General features: G+C 45.6%; 1 protein-coding gene across 1 annotated transcript; it reads left to right on the forward strand.

Annotated features, from left to right (window-relative positions):
- Window positions 1-8,698: 8,698 nt before the first annotated feature.
- LOC108930950 (natterin-3-like) lies at window positions 8,699-10,175 on the forward strand. The gene is made up of 2 exons (XM_018746456.1): window positions 8,699-8,846; window positions 9,088-10,175. Exons 1-2 carry the CDS (start codon window positions 8,699-8,701, stop codon window positions 10,173-10,175), a joined length of 1,236 nt encoding a protein of 411 aa, XP_018601972.1.
- The last annotated feature ends 8,732 nt before the right edge of the window (window positions 10,176-18,907 follow it).

Genomic DNA, 18,907 nt, shown 5'->3' on the forward strand with positions numbered 1-18,907 from the left:
GCTTCTTATCTTGTCTTAGACATTTTACCTGGAAGAAAAAAACAATGGTTACTGTTTTTAAAAAAAAAGCTTAAATGGAAAAAAAGAATGCACATTTACACTAGTCCGACAGTAAGAGCTCTTAAGGACCCATTTCTACTCCTTTCTCGTCAAGTAGACCACTGATCACATGTATATTCACAACATCTGTAAAACCTCTTTGCTTGTTGCATGTTCCATGGAAACAGCTACATTTGTATACAACATACACAGTAAACATATACCCGGTAAACATCCCACGTACACACACGTGCACACACACTTTTTCTCTTGCATATACACTTGCGCAAGCAGGCATAGTTATGCACTAGCTGTGCCAGAAAACGTAGACTTGTGGGACTGGATCAGAGAGACGAAACAATAAAAGCGTTAGCCCCGTTATTTACGACAGTGAGGGCCGTCAAACTGCTGACCCAAGAGGAAGTGGTCCCAAGTGTTCTGTGGATTGCCTGCCATGTCAGGCTCATCCACCCTGCATTCCTCGCCGACAGCGCTCCTCTACGATGGGCTGGAGCAGCGGCCAGCAGTCACACCTCTTCTCTCACTGCTGGATCACTCTGGAGACAGCCAAGGAAAGGCACAGAGATAGATGGATGGAGGGAGAGGCACTCAGACTGGGAATAATGAGCCAGACCTGAATGGCATGTATACGGTTGGGTCTTCTTTGTGGTGTGTAGGTGTGTATCTGTGTCACCTTCCAGCTGGCTTCAATTTGCCAGCTGACATTGAATTTGCACCCTTTTTTTTTACATGGTGACAAGATCCCTTTACCCTGCCTTACCCCAAGTATTCCTGTCCCTTTGCCTGGTTAGCAAGGGTTCCTACTAATTCAGGTGCCCCCTTTAGGTCCTCAAGGTGGGGTATGCTCATTGTCTATGAAAACACACTCTGTAGTGCTTACTGTTCCTAATGTCTAAGTCAAACATTTTCTAAAATGTATCTTTCTGTGATGAGGACCAGGAGGATGGACCTGCTCCATGTAATCTCACAGTGAAAAAGAGCTTTTCTCTTGCCATAAATAAAGGTTTGACGTGGAGAAAAAAAATCTGGAAACATTCTCCCTTTTTCCGGGACCCTAGTCCGTGTCTAATACCGACGGCAGACCAACAAGCCCCATGAATCAACAAAGCTACATATCCACCTGTCTGTTACTGTGTTTCCTCCTATTAACATCAATAAAAAATAAGCTGCCAGCTCAACTCATCCAAAGTGTAAAGTAGATGAATGTCAACAAGGAAGATGATCAAGAAAAACAAAACCGCTTTGACCACACTGCCATACTGATAATCTCAAAGTGGAGGTGTGCAGAGGGGCAGTGGGGTTCGTGAAGTGATCTCTGCTGATCGTTGGTCTTTCAGTGCCAAAAGGCACAGATGACTCTTAAATACAAAGATAAAACTCAAACAATCAGTATTCTGGCCGTTTACCACATTTCTTTAACACTACACCCTGTTTTCACTTTAGTTACCTCCTTAGAAGGCTCTTTTAATGAAAGTGATCACATGTTATCTGGCTGGACATTCACCATAGGGTTCTTTTGGACAATTAAATTGGTGGGAATTTGATCAGAAACCCAGACTCTTGGTAACTTCCTTCTGACCCTTCACCGGGTCCGTTTTGATCTCTCGCACGCTCATACACACTCCTTTCAACACACATGCTGTAGCTACAAATTTCAATCACAGTACTGACCCTTTGCCTGTGAAGCATTGGGTATGAGTCAGAAGGGGGGATTCCACAGAATTTCTGGGCACAAACTGGATCTGCACAAGGCACACATGAGGGTACCCTGGGAAGGGAAAAAACTAACAGGAGCCACAGGAATCTTAACACCCAATGGCATCTCCGGCCTCTCTCCACAGAGTGACCTTACATCACGTAGCGGCTGTCCTGGGAACATTGCATCAGCATATCTTTGCCCCCCTTCCCTGCTGCCGTTACAGAAACCCGAGGCCATGTGGGCTGTTTGCACATCGCAAACACCTTGTGACGTCTTTGTCTACAGCTTGTGGGGGCAGTTTGGCTTCCTGTTCAGCGTCGCTATGTCTGTCGCTGCGACTTGCATTCTGTGATTGATGAACGGAGGCCGGAGGGGTGAATGCAGCGAGAGATGAGCTGCAGAAGCTTTGTGGAATTTCTGCCATTTAACTTACTTCTGCCTGACTGAACATTGTACCCTGATTCTAAAGCTCTTGAAAGAGATCATCAAAATCCCACTCCAACAAAAACCACCGCTGCTAGGCATCAGTAGCACGATAAATCAGGCCATGATAACAGGATCCCTTTTCCATACCTGGTAACCTTGGCCGAACACTTGAATGTCTAGGAATCCTAGTTTCCTTTCCTCAGAACACTGCAACCCTATGCTGAATTCTCTTAGGCCCTCAGGACTTCAGAGTGATGACTAAAAATGCATTAAATTAATAAACATTAACAGCAAAGACGAAAACAGGTATGAGATCTCGGAATAATAACGCTGGACAGCAGAAGTGAAAAGGAATATATGAGTGGTGGGTTTACATGACATGGTAGGGGGGACATGGGGAGAATGGGGCAATGGGGTACTTCTCCGTGTCAGTTCAGAGGAGGGAAAGAGGCAGTGCAAGATGTGCACAGGTTTGAACAAGAATATTACTACCATCAGGATCATTACCCTTAACATTTTTAACACACCACTTAAATGCTCTAATAAATCATTAACAATAAGATAAAATCTCCATCTTTTAAAGTTGTCCCACATTTCTAGGATTTAGAGTCTGCCGTTAAGAATTTTGACTATTTTAAGAGCACGTCACATTCCAGCAGGCTATTTTATGTTACATAGTGACCTCATGGAGAGGAATATTGGTTGACACATTTGTCATAGAAAATATATCTAAATATCAAGTTCCCATGCATTCCAGGAACACAGGGTGAGACTCATGGATGTCGGCAGATGCAATGGACAGCCATTTGGCAACTGTGACATCCAAGCGTGAAGCTGTCTACTGGGTGGAATGGCTCACACATCTGGCCATCCATTCCCTTTATGAAGAAACAGAATAAAACCAAGGAGACAGCAGTAATGAAAAACAAAGAAAATATTGTAACCATGCATTCCCCTAACCCTTGTTGTGTGTGGTGAGCATAAAGAACACGACTCCAAACACACATGATGCTGCTCCTATTGATGAAGAAGAAGCTGGCAGGCTGGTGCTAAACACACCTTTGCCATTATTCCACATGAGGGAGAATCAGTCGGCTCTTCCACTGCGGACACGAGAGGACTGAGCAAGAACCATCTTTTATTCATCCCATTTTAAGTGCTGCAGAAGTTGTGATTGTGGACATTCTGCCTAGAAGCGTGGGCCATTCGGTAGTGCCAGGCTACTGTGCTGCAGTGCTCTCCCAGCACCTCCATCTGAAGCGGACAGCCCCTCCCCCACTTGCGGTGTTCGGCAGGGATGCGCTTCATTGCTGTCTGGGAATAAATCACGTAAGGCGCAAGCAAACGAGGTCGGGCCGTTTGTCGTTTGAGGCAGCTGTGCGGAGACAGGTTTCCGGGGGGAGCGCCACGCAGCCACTTTTCCCTGCTTTGCCTCCCCTTCCTCAGAGATGAAAAACAGAGGGTTGATGTCTGCGACGGATTACATAGGAGTGTCGAGGTCCAGACGGGCTCAGGAAAACCACCCAGTTCTGTGTTGTGGGTGTGTCTGTAAGGTTTGGGCCCTGCGAAGAGATCGCTGGGCTGCAGCTCCTCAAAAAGTGTGAAATGTGATACTGGAAGTGGGACCGAGGTACTGCGGTAGGGTGTAACCTGTCTGTTACTCGCCACCCACACAGATTAGCCTTCTCAGCGGCCCGGAGCAGCACAGTCCCATGACCTGTTTCCTCTACTCGCCCTTGCTCTGACAGGTTGGTATGGTAAACGTAAGAGTCTCCCACAGTCAACAGTCTGGGTGAACCGCTTGATATAAAAGACATCAGGATCACCAGAGTGCATTTAAATGAATCCAGTCAGAAATTTGCAGTAGAAGTACAAAGGGCATTGAACCATGAACTTTAACTGAGTTTTCAAAGCACAGATTTCAACTCATGCCTTGAGAATGATATCCCTAAGTCTCGGTTGGGCTGGTTGTTTCCTTTCAAGCAGAGGACAGCAATATGTTGGGATAAGTAATCCACAGGAACGTGCGATGAGCGACTGGGCAACACCTGAGCCACAGTCCATCTGAACATTCACACGTCACGCAGAACAGCCCCAGCACCCATCCAAGGGCAACAAACACAGGTTCAGCAGAGAAAAATGAGCATGTTGACACTGCAACTGAACCGTACTGTCTTGAACCTCACTGTCTATTCCAAAAGGACAAGACGGTTGGTTTCTCGAGAACTGTTAAATCTGGAAAAGAGGGATCCACAAGTGCAGGCAGATAAACACACACAGAGAGTGATGTACGCATATAGATACTCTTTTGATTCAGTTGATTTGTTAAATGCAGTATGTAATATAGATATATATACACACAGCTGGTGGCATAGTGCCTTTTAACCTACAGGTCGCAGGTTTGAATCCAGTCTCCAGCTATCATACCCGTGAGTAAGGTACTTGTATTAAACTGCTGCAGTAAAAATTACCCAGCAGTATAAATGGGTAAATAATTGTAAGTTGCTTAGGAGAAAAGCATCAGCTAAATGAATAAATGTACATGCATACATACAAATACAATGATATGCACACTATACACACATTTCATTAAATATACATACATTGTCTGAACCGGAGGGGGTGCGGTGGCGCAGTGGGTTGGACCGCAGTCCTGCTCTCTGGTGGGTCTGGGGTTCGAGTCCTGCTTGGGGTACCTTGCGACGGACTGGCGTCCCGTCCTGGGCGTGTCCCCTTCCCCCTCCGGCCTTACGCCCTGTGTTGCCGGGTTGGCTCCGGTTCCCCGTGACCCCGTGTGGGACAAGCGGTTCTGAAAATGTGTGTGTGTGTGTGTGTGTGTGTGTGTGTGAACCGGTTGTCCCATACAGGATCGCGGGGAGCCAGAGCCTAACCCGGCAACACAGGGCATAAGGCTGGAGGGGGAGGGGACACAACCATGACAGGACGCCACTCCGTCACAAGGCACCCCAAGCGGGACTTGAACCCCAGACCCACTGGAGTACAGGACCCGGTCCAACCCACTGCACCACCACACCCCTGTTCATTAAATATACATAAACAGATATTCAACATAGATGCATATATATATATATATACATACATACACACACTGTATATATATATACATATATATATATACATATAAACACAGAGATGCAGATGGACTCAAACATCTACTGATACACTCAAGAAATACACACTCACGCTGAACCCCTTGGTCACCCCAGTGGACTGTCCTCGGGTTCCCAGGCCCTGGCTGCACATGGGTAAAGCACAGACCACATAATTGCATCTTGTAGAATTTCTATTGAAGTGTTTGTAAATGAACAAGAGAAACATGGTCAAAGGGGGATTTTTTAATTGGCTGACATGTGTAATTAATGTAAAAGTCAAATTATCCACCCATTCCAGCAAAGCAAATTGTACACCCACAAAATCCTAGTAAAGTCTTTGCGTATGGCGCTTTCTCCGTTAATCTAACCGGGGTGCTTGACAAATTCATTACTAGTTCTGATACAAGGATTTACTGCAACTCTTGCTATCCATCTGTTTGGAAGAACACTTTTCAACAAAAAAAGTTTTTATATTTCATATCTTCAGTATAGTTTAGATAGTGAAGTGTGACACTTCAGCTGAAGCAAATTTTTCTTGATAAGGCCATCGCTTGCATTTTGCAAGCTTGTGATGCACATGGAAACAGCTTATTATAATCGTGTTATTATTATTACAATAGTATTTTCTATATAAGTTTATTATTATTAGTTAGTAGTGTTTAGGGTAAAGGTGATGAGGCCTGCAGGGTTCAAGGCAACAAAACTGACCTTCTTTCAGCAAGGTGTATCATAAACGGGTACCATTGCCCACACAAATCTGAACTCTGGAACAGCAGAGAAACCCTCTCAGAGACACACCTGAACAGCCACAGAATTACCCTTCATGGCTAAGGTCAACAGCAGCTGCTTCAACATTGTGCGCAGCTTGATTCACAGACTGCTGTACATTCTGCAGATGGGTGATGCCAGAAAGTTAAGTACAATGACACTCAGCCTGAAGCATATCTCTGTAATGCTACCTTCACTTCATACATTCTTTAGAACATGAATTTCTTACAGGATCAAACATGGTTTTGCAAGACACATCAGCAGCTTTCTGCTACCCATCTCCATTCCCCATCCAGTGACAGCAGGTCTGCTGCCCTTTCTGCTCTTTCTGCACTGGAATTTCCTAGGGCAGCTCATCGCTGCTCCCTGCTGACCAGCTCTACCACTGCAGCTGATAACAGAGTTGCCCTTTGAATTTACAGAAGTAAACCTGTGCTGTTACCGTGGTGCAGCTGGGAGCGCTGCTGCCTCACTGTTCCATGGCTGTTAAGGCATATGTTTGAATCCATCTCAACCTGTGTGGATTTTGGAGATTTTACCTATATTGTCTCTATAGGTTTCCTCTGAGTGCTCTGGTTTCCTGCAACAGACCTAACAATGCAGTTCATGTGAACTGTTGATGCTAAATTGTCTGTGGTGTGTGAGTACAGTGAGTCTGTGTGTGCATGTGTGACTACCCTGCAATGGACTGGTGTTCCATCTGGGGTGTAACCCCTGCCAGCTGTATGTCCATTGATTCCCAGACAGACTCCTGTTTGCCACGACCCTCCTCAGGACGAGTGGTTACTGAAACTAAATGAAGGTACGGATGAATAACAAACATTTGTTGGCCCAAAGAGCAAAGAAATGTAGTTCAGTTATAGCCTCATCGAAGTGTATATATTGGGAGGTATCATTTAGTTGGGGGAAAGTTGGAGATGCTGACAAGACTAACAGGCTGCACAGCCTGGGATATGTATGTGGATGAGGAAGTCCTTACATTGCAAACACAGGAAGGTCTTGACTGTGCTATGTGCTTGGAAACTGAACACAGACCAGCCAAGATGAAAGTACAGGTCACTGCACTCCAATATTTTACATGTCAGCAAATTATGTAGTGATTACAATCCAGTACAGTTCTTACTCTGAATAAGTAGTTTCCAGATAAGGAGGTAAATGGCCTTATCTTGTCACTAATTCCATGTTATCACAACAGAGCCCTTTGTGCACAACAACTGTCATATAATTTTGTTAATAATTTCAAGTCTCACATACACTCTGTGCCTCAATTTCATTTTACTCCTGTAAAAGTTCATTTGCTGACTTCATCATTTCAAATGAGCCCTATAGCCTTCCTTTCTGTAGGTACTGTACAACCACCAGTTTATACATACAAGCTACCTGGTACTAAAATTTTACTTATCAGTCACTCTGAATCCCAGAGAAAACAATGCACGTCCTGAATTGCTCATTTTTAGGATGCATCAAACCAAATGTTTTAACAGAAAATTGCGAGATGTCCTGTGTTCAGTCAGTTTCTGTTGGAAGTGTCCCTTTTGTTTTTGACATCTTTTTCATTCTTTCTCCTCATCGCTAGCTGTTACAAACCTTTTCGCTGATTCTGGTGCCAGCAGTAGGAGTTAACAGCAAATAAGAGTGACTGTTTTAGCTCTGCCCAACAGTTATATTTATAGGGGGCAATTACTTGGGGTTTAAAACCGGGCCTGACAACATGTTACACCATTTGAAGAATAACACGACAAGGTAAAGCTATTTTTGTTCATTTTCTGCTGAAGGATCTCCGGACTGTGGTGTCTTTAGTCTTAAAGTCTAAACTGTAGATGCTAAAATAAGTAATTAAGTAAATTCCAGTGGTGGGGTCAACACCACATCTGTTCATTTCAATTTAAAAGCTATGGGACAGTGAAATATATTCATTTTTATGTAAAGAGGTAGACTAGGGGAGAGAACATATCACACTGATTTTTATTAACAAGAAGAAATTATCACAGTGCATGTTTTGTGAACTGTCTCATGAGAACTGTGTCAACATGTCACCATTTACTGGTTCATACATTTGTATATGAATGCTGTCACCTGATAGAAGCATTAAAGAACAGACAAAAGATACTGATAAGTAAAACAGAGTGACATAAATCCACCAGCATGGATTTACACTTACAGTCCATATCCTTGTGGAATATCAATCGGCATTTAATTGTTTTTTTTTTTTTTTTTTTTTTTAATCTAGGGTATTTTGCACAGGTGATACAATACACTGTAGTGCAACACTTCTGACATGTCTCCTCTTAACATTAAACTGAAAACAATACTGTACTTAACAGGGTGCAAAAACATTTGTCATTGTCTGTACTCATCTAGGACAGTTACTCATTTCCTTGACACTTTTCTCCAAAGCAACTTACAATGTTAAGCTACTTATAAACCATTTACCTATTTATACAGCTGAGCAATTTAGGGTAAGTACCTTGTTCCAACACAGCTGTGAAAGCTCTTTAAAAAAATGGCAAAAACACTCATAACCAAACATTCTCACTAAAGTAAAAAGAAAGATCAGAAATATGCATATTTGTGGTCTATGTTCACATAATATGAGTGAGAAGTTAAAACCCTAGTCATGAGACATGGTATGATGACTGTGATTGTTGCTGCCCTGTTGCCCCACCAGATGAGAGAAGCACTCTTTGCCTTCTTTACGGTCCTTCAGCTCTGCGTTGCTCTCCCTTCTGAGCTCCCCCATACAAGGTCGGAGCTGGATGGAATCAAAAAAGCAGAGCAACGTGAGTGCCGTTGTTGAACAATTGCAGAAGCTCAAACACATTGCCAGTCTCTACTCACACCAACAATCTTGCCATGAATCTCAAGTATAACTTACTCTGTCTATCCTCTTCTTCAGAGCTATATGAGGTTTAAGTTACTATTCACAGCAGTCACAGGTTCACATTTCAAAAGCACTGTTTTCAGTACTGTTGTAAAACAGTGCAGAAAGAAATAACACATTCACTGTATTTCTCCTAATAGAACTCTTCTTGAACCCACTGCTGGAAGATGTGGTTCCACCTTTATCCAGTACAGGTGCTGTGCTCCAACCAGAGACACGTCCAAAGCTACAGATGTCCCAAGGAGACAAATCTATTCCAATTTTTGGTGACAATGTCAGCCTCAAATGGTTAAGGTGGAATGGGTCCCTCCCTAATGGCGCAGTGGCTATCTATAACGGCTATGTCTCACGCACTGATTACATTTGCAAATACAATTGTGAGGCTGGATTCTACACACCGAGTAAAGGCCCCTATTGCCTCTACCCCTATGCCAATAGGGAATATTATGCTGCAGAATTTGACATCCTTGTCAATGAGGACAACTTTGAATTTTTGGAGTGGAAAGAGGACTCGTACGGGTCTGTACCCCCACATTCTGTCAGGACATGCTCCGGGGTCAACATCTTTGTTGGGAAGAACAAGTATGGACTGGGGAAAGTTGTTACTCAACATGAAGCCTTTTTCCTGCCATGGGAAGGTGATGAGTACTGGTACAAGAAGTATCAAGTCCTGACCATAAACACAGATGCCTACAGTCAGCACATTTCTCATGTTGTGTATGGTATTGACCAGACTCAGATCTTCCATTACCCCCCAGAAACCATGAGAATCTCAAGTGTTGTCAACAATGAATGTCAGGCAGTAGTGAAGACAGTGACCATTGAGAAGAGGAGTGAGGTGGAGAGCACCTGGGAAATTGGCCGCTCTACCATGTTTGGCGTGACAGGAGGGATTACCGCCAAAATCCCTATAATTGGCTCAGCTGGTATAGAATTCACAACAGAGAGGACACTGCAGTTCTCCCATGGTACCACAATCGTTGAAGTCTTTGTCCACTCCACCTCTGTGACACTCCAAATCCCACCCAACCACTCCTGCTCTGTCCGCATGGAGGGCCGGAAGATTACTGCAGACGTCCCTTTCACTGCTCGTCTGAGTCGCACCTACAGCAATGGAGAAACCCAGTGGACTTCCATCTCCGGGGTCTATGATGGTGTGCAGATCGGTGAAATAAGAGCAGTTGTGGACCGCTGTACGCCTGTTGCAGATGCAAAGCCATGCCCATAGCCAAGAGAAATCAACAGAAAACAACCAACATTATAACTCAATAAAAACATGCAAAGAAAAAAATGGTTGTGTATCCACAACTTTTTTAGAAAAATAAAATTAAACTATTGCAGAAAGAATTTATCTTGCATGTAATTTGACAGGTTAAAGCATTGTATTTGATATCATTGTCAAGTGCAAATGATAACTGCAGCACTCCTAATTGCAGAGAAAAATTCCAAGTCTTTCCACTACTCCAACTCTGTGTCTTACAACTTCCTGACTGAATTATACAGTAATATAACATTAGATATTCCTCATAAATAAGCTATGACATAAAGAATAAAAACAAATAAGAATTTAAGAGAAAAATGGTTTCATTATCCTTAATATAGCAAAAATTTGCAGATACACATCATTGGCTTTGCCATATCATATTAGTTTTAACCAAATTCAGTGTTCTTTTTGGGAATCAGGTGAACTGCAAACACAAAAACTCAACTGTATGTCATTCATAGGATCTGAAAAAATATTCTGAGAGACATCTCATCTACCCCTCCCTTTTGATTTTGTAGAGAGCCTTGAATCAAAATCCTGCACTTCCTTCCCAGTTGCATCACTATCATCAATACTTACAGTATTTTAAAGTGTCTGTTTCAATATGATTATATTTACAATTATTCATTTAGCAGATGCTTTTCTCCAAAGCGACATAGATCTCATAGAAAATACAATTTGTGCATTAGCTTAGGAGAAAGAGACATAGCTGTAGATGTGTGATTCTTAAGTACAGTTAGTTTGTTTCCTTTGCCATATGCACCAACGTTCATCACACAAGTAGTTGCATAAAACTTCACCAGGATGTCGCCGATTCCTAATTACCTTTCTAGTAGTTTTTTATTTTTTGGCGATACTTATAAACATTTACGTTACATTGCAGGAGTGGCTTTGTAAAGGATTGATCTGAGCATGATCATGAACATGTATACCTTACATGAACTTCAGAGATCATGGGCAAAGTGAATCCAGAAGAGATGAGTTTTATAACCCTTTTTAAATGTGGACAAAGATTCTGCAGTTCTGAGTGAGAGAGAGAGGTCGTTCCACCACAAGGGAGCCAGAACTAAGAACCTCCATGCATCACCTTTCGTGTGTGGGACCATCAAGTGGGCAGATATGGAAGAGCATAGCAGTCTGGCTGGCGTGTAGCGAATGATCAAGTCCTGCAGTTAGCTGGGAGCAGTTCTATTGATGCATTTGTAGGCCATAACCGGGTCTTAAATTTAGTCCAGACAGCTATGGGAAGCCAGTGCAGAGAAAAGAGTAGAGGAGAAAGATGTGAACACTTCGGCAAGTCGAACACAACTTGGGCAGTAGCGTTCTGTATCAGCTGTAGAGGTTTTATGGCAGTAGCAGGAAGGCCAGACAAGATAGAATTGCAGTAGTCCAGACAGGATGTCACCATGGGCTGGACAAGTAATTGCGCAGAGTCAGTTGTGAGATAAGGACAAATGCTGAGGATGTTATCCAGGATGTATCTGCAGGTCCGGGTTGTGGCTTCAACGTGCTGAGGGAAAGATAGACTTGAGTCAATCATCACTCCCAGAATCTTAGTCGAGGAGGTAGGCATAATAAGCGAGTTGTCCAGTTTGATCGAGAGATCATGACAAGAAGACAGGCCAGGTGGGAGACGTAGGATCTCTGTTTTGGAGAGGCTGAGCTGTAGGTGGTAATCAGACATTCATGCAGCGATGTCTGACAGACAGGCAGTGATTTGTGCAGAAATGTCTGATGCTTCAGGTGGAAAGGAGAGGAAGAGCTGGGTATCATCAGTGTAGCAGTGGTATTTCAATCCATGGGAGGCAATGACAGGGCCAAGGGAGGAGGTATAGATCGAGAAGAGCAGAGGACCCAGTACCGAGCCCTGTGGGACACCAGTTGAGAGAGGCACAGGAGAAGAACGGGAGCCCAGCCAGACCACTTGATAGGATCCGTCAGATAGGTTGGACTCAAACCATCTCAGTACTGTTCCTTTGATCCCAAGCTGACTAAGAAAGGAGAGTAGAATCTGGTGATTGACAGTGTCGAATGCTGCAGACAGGTCAAGGAGAATGAGGACTGTGGAGAAGGAGGCTGCTATGGCTGATTGGAGAGCATCAAACACTGCCAGGAGTGCCGTCTCCGTGGAGTGACCAACATTGAACCCAGACTGATATCCATGGAGGAGATGGTTCCGGGTGAGGAATTCAGAAAGTTCATCACAGGCCGCTCGTTCTAGAGTTTTAGACAGAAAGGAGAGGAGGAAGACTGGCCTATAGTTTAGGACCAAGTTAGGATCCAGATAGGGTTTCTTTACCAGAGCTGAAATGAAAGCAGTTTTGAAGGCAGATGGGAAGCAGCCAGAGGAGAGTGAGGAGTTGATGATCTTAGCAATGAAAGTGGAGAGTTGCGGGGAGATGGTTTGTAGGAATGAGGATGGGATCGGATCTAGCAAACAGGTGATGGGTCTGTGTGATATCAGGAGCTCAGAAACTTCAGATTCTGAGAGTGGCTTGAATTCAGAGGGCATGTCTTTGCAGATAAGTTCAGCATGAACCGGGCAGAGTGATGCCCAGAACTTGTTCATGATTGCGTTGACTTTGTCTCTGAAGAACAAGCAAAGCCATCAGCAGTGAGAGAAGAAGGAGGAGGAGGCAGTGAATGACACAGTAGGGATGAGAAGGTGGCGAAGAGTCTGTGTGGTTTTTTTAGTTGCAGACTGTATTTTGTTGTGGAAGAAGGTTGTTTTAGTTGAGGAGACTGCAGAGTGAAAAGTAGCTAAGAGTTGTTTGTAGACACCCAGGTCCGTGTGAGTCATAGATGTATGTCATCGTCGCAGTGCAGACCAGAGTTTGGTCCAGTTAATACGTAATGTATCAGTCAGCCATGGAGCGGTACTGGAACGTGCTGGTCTAGAAGACAGTGGACAGAGAGAGGCCAGAGAGGAAAATGTTAGCATTGTCTGTTGATAGATCTGAGAATTGTGCTGCAGAAGGGAGAGCAGACAGCATGGCAGAAGCAAGGCAGGAAGGCAAGGAGATTTTAAGTTACAGCAGAAGGGAACAATGGGTACAGAGGAAGGAGGGGGATTAGTGGTGAGGCATGGTAAGAAGGAAATGAAGAGTTGATCGGAGAGGTGGAGTGGGGTAACAAAGAGAACAGGACAGCCGCAGTTATGGGAGAAGACAAGGTCAAGGCAATTGCCAGCTTTGTGAGGAGCAGGGGACTGGGACAGGGAGAGGTCAAAGGACTGTAGGAGTGGCAAAAGACCAGTTGCATGAATGTCCTCGACATGCAGATTGAAGTCACCCAAGAGAATCAGCAGAGTGCTGTCCCCTGGGAGAGAGCTCAACAAGATGTCGAGGTCATCCAGGAAGCAGCTGGGAGAGCTGGGGGGCAGTACAGAACAACCACAAAAAGAGTGATTGGGGCAGTGATAGAGACAACATGCAATTCAGAGGAGAGGTCATGCAACTGGAGAGGGAGAGCAGAATATTCCCGACAGGGAGATATGAGCAGGCCTGTGCCTCCACGTCTGCCAGAGAGGCGGGGGGTGTGGGAGAAAGAATAGTTAGTGGAGAGGGCTGCGGGTGTGGCTGTGTTGTTTGGGGTAATCCAGGTTTCAGTTAGGGCCAGGAGGTCCAGTGAGAGATGAGAGGCATACGCAGGTATGAAGTCAGCCTTTCTCATCACAGACTGGCAGTTCCAAAGTCCCATGCAGAAATTGAAGCAGGATGGAGGGTTTGACAGATGAGGATAAACCAGGTTACTGTAGCAGCGGGAGCATCTAAGTCTCTGGTGGTAGTGTCGTCGCACAGCTTGGTTGCTGTAGACAATTCTGATGTTCGACATTTTTGACGCATGATCCTTGCGGAACACGATGGTGATGGCAGACTTCACATGGTGGCCTCCCTCGATGGACTCCCACAGGTAGACTCCCTTGTCTTTGCACCCCGAGTCTTCACACCAAGAGGCTGCCGCTATGGGTCACCAGCTGCTATTTCAATCAGGCTAATTCACATCAGCTGGGTCCTAATCGAAATCGACACCACTCTCACAATGGAAATCAAAACAGATGCCATTTTAATCAAGCCAACAGAGACATGCCCACTCCACTAAACGGGACACAGTATTTTTACATTTACACGTGCCTTAACAAACCATAAATTCACTTAAATAAATAAATATAACCGACAACTGCACCAACACACAACTGATTGCTTCCATCTAACCGTACAACTACACGACGAGAATGCGTGTCGGGATATAGCGCTAGGAACAAATAAACTTACCGTAATTGCAACAAACTGCAGCCACGATCCTCTAACACGAAATGTAATGCACAATGAGCAGAACTGATGACTTCAGCACAATTTAAATTTTGATAAAATTTAGTTTGAAACTAGGTAGTTACTGCTGTAGCATGACTGGTGCTTCAAATGACGCTTTGAAAAAAATCCAAGCGACAGTCATCATCATCATCATCATCTTCTTCCTCCACTTATCCGGGGCTGGGTCGCGGGGGCAGCAGTCCAAGCAGAGTCCTCCAGACTTCCCTCTCCCCGCACGCCTCCTCCAGTTCCTCTGGGGAAACCCCAAGGCGTTCCCAGGCCAGCTGGGAGACGTAGTCTCTCCAACGTGTCCTGGGTCTGCCCCGAGGCCTCCTCCCAGTGGGACATGCCTGGAACACCTCACCAGGGAGGCGTCCAGGAGGCATCTGGAACAGATGCCCGAGCCACCTCAACTGGCTCCTCTCGATGCGGAGGAGCAGCGGCTCTACTCTGAGCTCCTCCCGGGTGACTGAGCTCCTCACCCTATCCCTAAGGGTGCGCCCAGCCACCCTGCGAAGGAAACTCATTTCTGCCGCTTGTATCCGCGAGCTCATTCTTTCGGTCATGATCCAGAGTTCATGACCATAAGTGAGGGTAGGAACGTAGATCGACCGGTAAATTGAGAGCTTCACCTTACGACTCAGCTCCTTCTTCACCACAACAGACCGGTACAACGACCCCATTACTGCGGACGCCGCACCGATCCGTCTGTCAACCTGCTGCTCCATTTTTCCCTCACTCGTGAACAAGACCCCGAAATACTTAAACTCCTCCACTTGAGGGAGCAACTCCCCCCTAACCCGGAGGGCGCAGTCCACCTTTTTCCAACTGAGAACCATGGCCTCTAATTTGGAGGTGCTGATTCTCATCCCGCCGCTTCGCACTCGGCTGCAAACCTCTCCAGTGCACTCTGTAAGTCTTGATTCGATGAAGCCAATAGGACCACATTGTCCGCAAAAAGCAGAGACGAGATCCTGCAGTCACCAAAACAGACACCCTCCGTTCCCTGGCTGCGCCTAGAAATTCTGTCCTTGAAGATAATGAACAGAATCGGTGACAAAGGGCAGCCCTGGCGGAGTCCAACATGCACCGGGAACAGGTCTGACTTACTGTTGGCAATGCGAACCAAGCTCCTGCTCCGGTCATACAGGGAACGAACAGCCCGTAGCAGCGAGCCCTGAACCCCATAATCCCAAAGTACCTCCCACAGGATGCTACGAGGGACACGGTCGAATGCCTTCTCCAGGTCCACAAAACACATATGGACTGGTTGGGCAAACTCCCATGAACCCTCCAACACCCTAGTGAGGGTATAGAGCTGGTCCAGTGTTCCACGGCCAGGGCGAAAACTGCATTGCTCCTCCTGAATCCGAGGTTCGACTATCGGTCGGATTCTCCTCTCCAGTACCCCGGCATAGACTTTCCCAGGGAGGCTAAGGAGTGTGATCCCCCTATAGTTGGAAAACAATCTCCGGTCCCCCTTCTTAAAAAGAGGGACCACCACCCCGGTCTGCCAGTCCAGAGGCACTGTTCCCGAGCTCCACGCAATGCTGCAGAGGCGTGTCAGCCAAGACAGCCCCACAACATCCAGAGACTTGAGAAACTCAGGGCGGATCTCATCCACCCCCAGAGTCTTGCCACCGAGGAGTTTTTTGACTACCTCAGTAACTTCGGCCAGGGTAATGGACGAGTCCCCCTCCGAGTCCCCAGCCTCAGCTTCCTCTACGGAAGGCGTGTCGGAGGGATTGAGGAGATCCTCGAAGTACTCCTTCCACCGCCCGAGGACATCCTCAGTTGAGGTCAGCAGCGCACCACTTCCACTGTAAACAGTGTTGGTGGAACACCGCTTCCCCCTCTGAGTCGCCGGATGGTTTGCCAGAATCTCTTTGAGGCTGACCGAAAGTCTTCCTCCATGGCCTCACCGAACTCCTTCCAGGCCCAAGTTTTTGCCGTGGCGACTGCCAGAGCCGCGTTCCGTCTGGCCCGCCGGTACCTGTCAGCTGCTTCAGGAGTCCCATGAGCCAGCCAGGCCCGATAGAACTCCTTCTTCAGCTTGACGGCATCCCTTACTTCCGGTGTCCACCACCGTGTTCGGGGATTGCCGCCACGACAGGCGCCGGAGACTTTATGGCCACAGCTCCAAACCACCGCCCCAACAATGGAGGTGTGGAACATAGTCCATTCGGACTCAATGTCCCCAGTCTCCCTCATGACCTGGTTGAAGCTCTGTCGAAGGTGGGAGTTGAAGACCTCTCTGACAGGGGCCTCCGCCAAACGTTCCCAACAAACCCTCACTATGCATTTGGGCCTGCCAGGTCTGTCCAGGTTTTACCCCCCGCCATTGAATCCAACTCACCACCAGGTGGTGATCAGTTGACAGCTCAGCCCCTCTCTTCACCCAAGTGTCCAAGACATATGGCCGAAGGTCAGAAGAAACGACTACAAAGTCGATCATCGACCTCCGACCTAGGGTGTCCTGGTGCCAAGTGCACTGATGGACACCCTTATGCATGAGCATGGTGTTTGTTATGGACAAACCGTGACTAGCACAGAAATCCAATAACAACTCACCACTCGGGTTCAGATCAGGGAGGCCGTTCCTCTCAATCACGCCCCTCCAGGTGTCACTGTCGCTGCCCACGTGAGCATTGAAGTCCCCCAGTAGAACGACAGAGTCCCCAGTGGGAGCGCTTTCCAGCCCGCCCCCCAGGGACTCCCAAAAGGCCGGGTACTCTGCATTGCCGCTAGGCGCATAAGCACAAATGACAGTGAGAAACCGTTCCCTGACCTGAAGGCGCAGGGAGATGACCCTCTCATTCACCGGGGTAGACTCCAACACATGACGGCTATTAACAAGCCCACACCAGCCCGCCGTCTCTCACCCTGGGCAACGCCAGAATAGTGGAGAATCCACCCCTGGTTGAGAAGAGTGGTTCCAGAACCCAAGCCGTGAGTGGAAGTGAGCCCAATTATATCTAGACGGTATCTTTCAACCTCCTGCACCAGTTCAGGCTCCTTCCCCGCCAGTGAGGTGACATTCCAAGTCCCAAAAACCAGAGTTGGCGCCCAAGGTTTGACTTAAATAGAATTCATTTTACTGAAAACTTGGGAAAAGTTATTAAGACTTTCAATGGCAGCAAAAAATAAGCAAAACCTGACTCTAACTGGCTTTACGGGAGTAAAATTTTAGAACAGCTGTTTTCACTATAACTAAGAAGGTAACTCAGTTTCTTTAACATAATGGTTCACTCTTTGTACAGCAGGACAGACAGATGAGGAAGTCCTTACATTTATTGCAAACATAAGAGGGTCTTGACTCTGCCATGTGCTTGGAAACTGAACACAGATCAGCCAAGATGAAAGTACAGGTCACTGCACTCCAGTACTTTACATGTCAGCAAAATTATGAACTCATTACGATCCAGTAGTTTTTGCCCTGAATAAGTAGTTTCCAGATAAGGAGGTAAATGGCCTTATCTTGTCACTAATTCCATGTTATCACAACAGAGCCCTTTGTGCACAACAACTGTCATATAATTTTGTTAATAATTTCAAGTCTCACATACACTCTGTGCCTCAATTTCATTTTACTCCTGTAAAAGTTCATTTGCTGACTTCATCATTTTAAATGAGCCCTATAGCCTTCCTTTCTGTAGGTACTGTACAACCACCAGTTTATACATACAAGCTACCTGGTACTAAAATTTTACTTATCAGTCACTCTGAATCCCAGAGTAAACAACACACATCCTAAATTGCTCATTTTTAGGATGCATCAAACCAAATGTTGTAACAGAAAATTGCGAGATGTCCTGTGTTCAGCCAGTTTCTTTCGGAAAAGTCCCTTTTGTTTTTGACATCTTTTTCATTCTTTTTCCTCATCACTAGCTGTTACAAACCTTCTCTTCACTGATTTTGGTGCCAACAGCAGGAGCTAACAACAAATAAGAGTGACTGCTTTAGCTCTGCCCAACAGTTATATTTATAGGGGGCAATTACTTGGGGTTTAAAACCGGGCCTGACAACATGTTACACCATTTGAAGAATAACACGACAAGGTAAAGCTATTTTTGTTCATTTTCTGCTGAAGGATCTCCGGACTGTGGTGTCTTTAGTCTTAAAGTCTAAACTGTAGATGCTAAAATAAGTAATTAAGTAAATTCCAGTGGTGGGGTCAACACCACATCTGTTCATTTCAATTTAAAAGCTATGGGACAGTGAAATATATTCATTTTTATGTAAAGAGGTAGACTAGGGGAGAGAACATATCACACTGATTTTTATTAACAAGAAGAAATTATCACAGTGCATGTTTTGTGAACTGTCTCATGAGAACTGTGTCAACATGTCACCATTTACTGGTTCATACATTTGTATATGAAT

This window comes from Scleropages formosus, chromosome 1, assembly GCF_900964775.1.
Source record: "Scleropages formosus chromosome 1, fSclFor1.1, whole genome shotgun sequence".
Taxonomy (NCBI): Eukaryota; Metazoa; Chordata; class Actinopteri; order Osteoglossiformes; family Osteoglossidae; genus Scleropages; species Scleropages formosus.

Bases quoted from the DNA above. Each gene is read 5' to 3' on its own strand.
- LOC108930950 (XM_018746456.1), top strand. From the start codon at position 8,699: ATGACTGTGATTGTTGCTGCCCTGTTGCCCCACCAGATGAGAGAAGCA. The intron at 8,847-9,087 runs GTGAGTGCCGTT...TTCTCCTAATAG, and splicing joins AATCAAAAAAGCAGAGCAAC to AACTCTTCTTGAACCCACTG.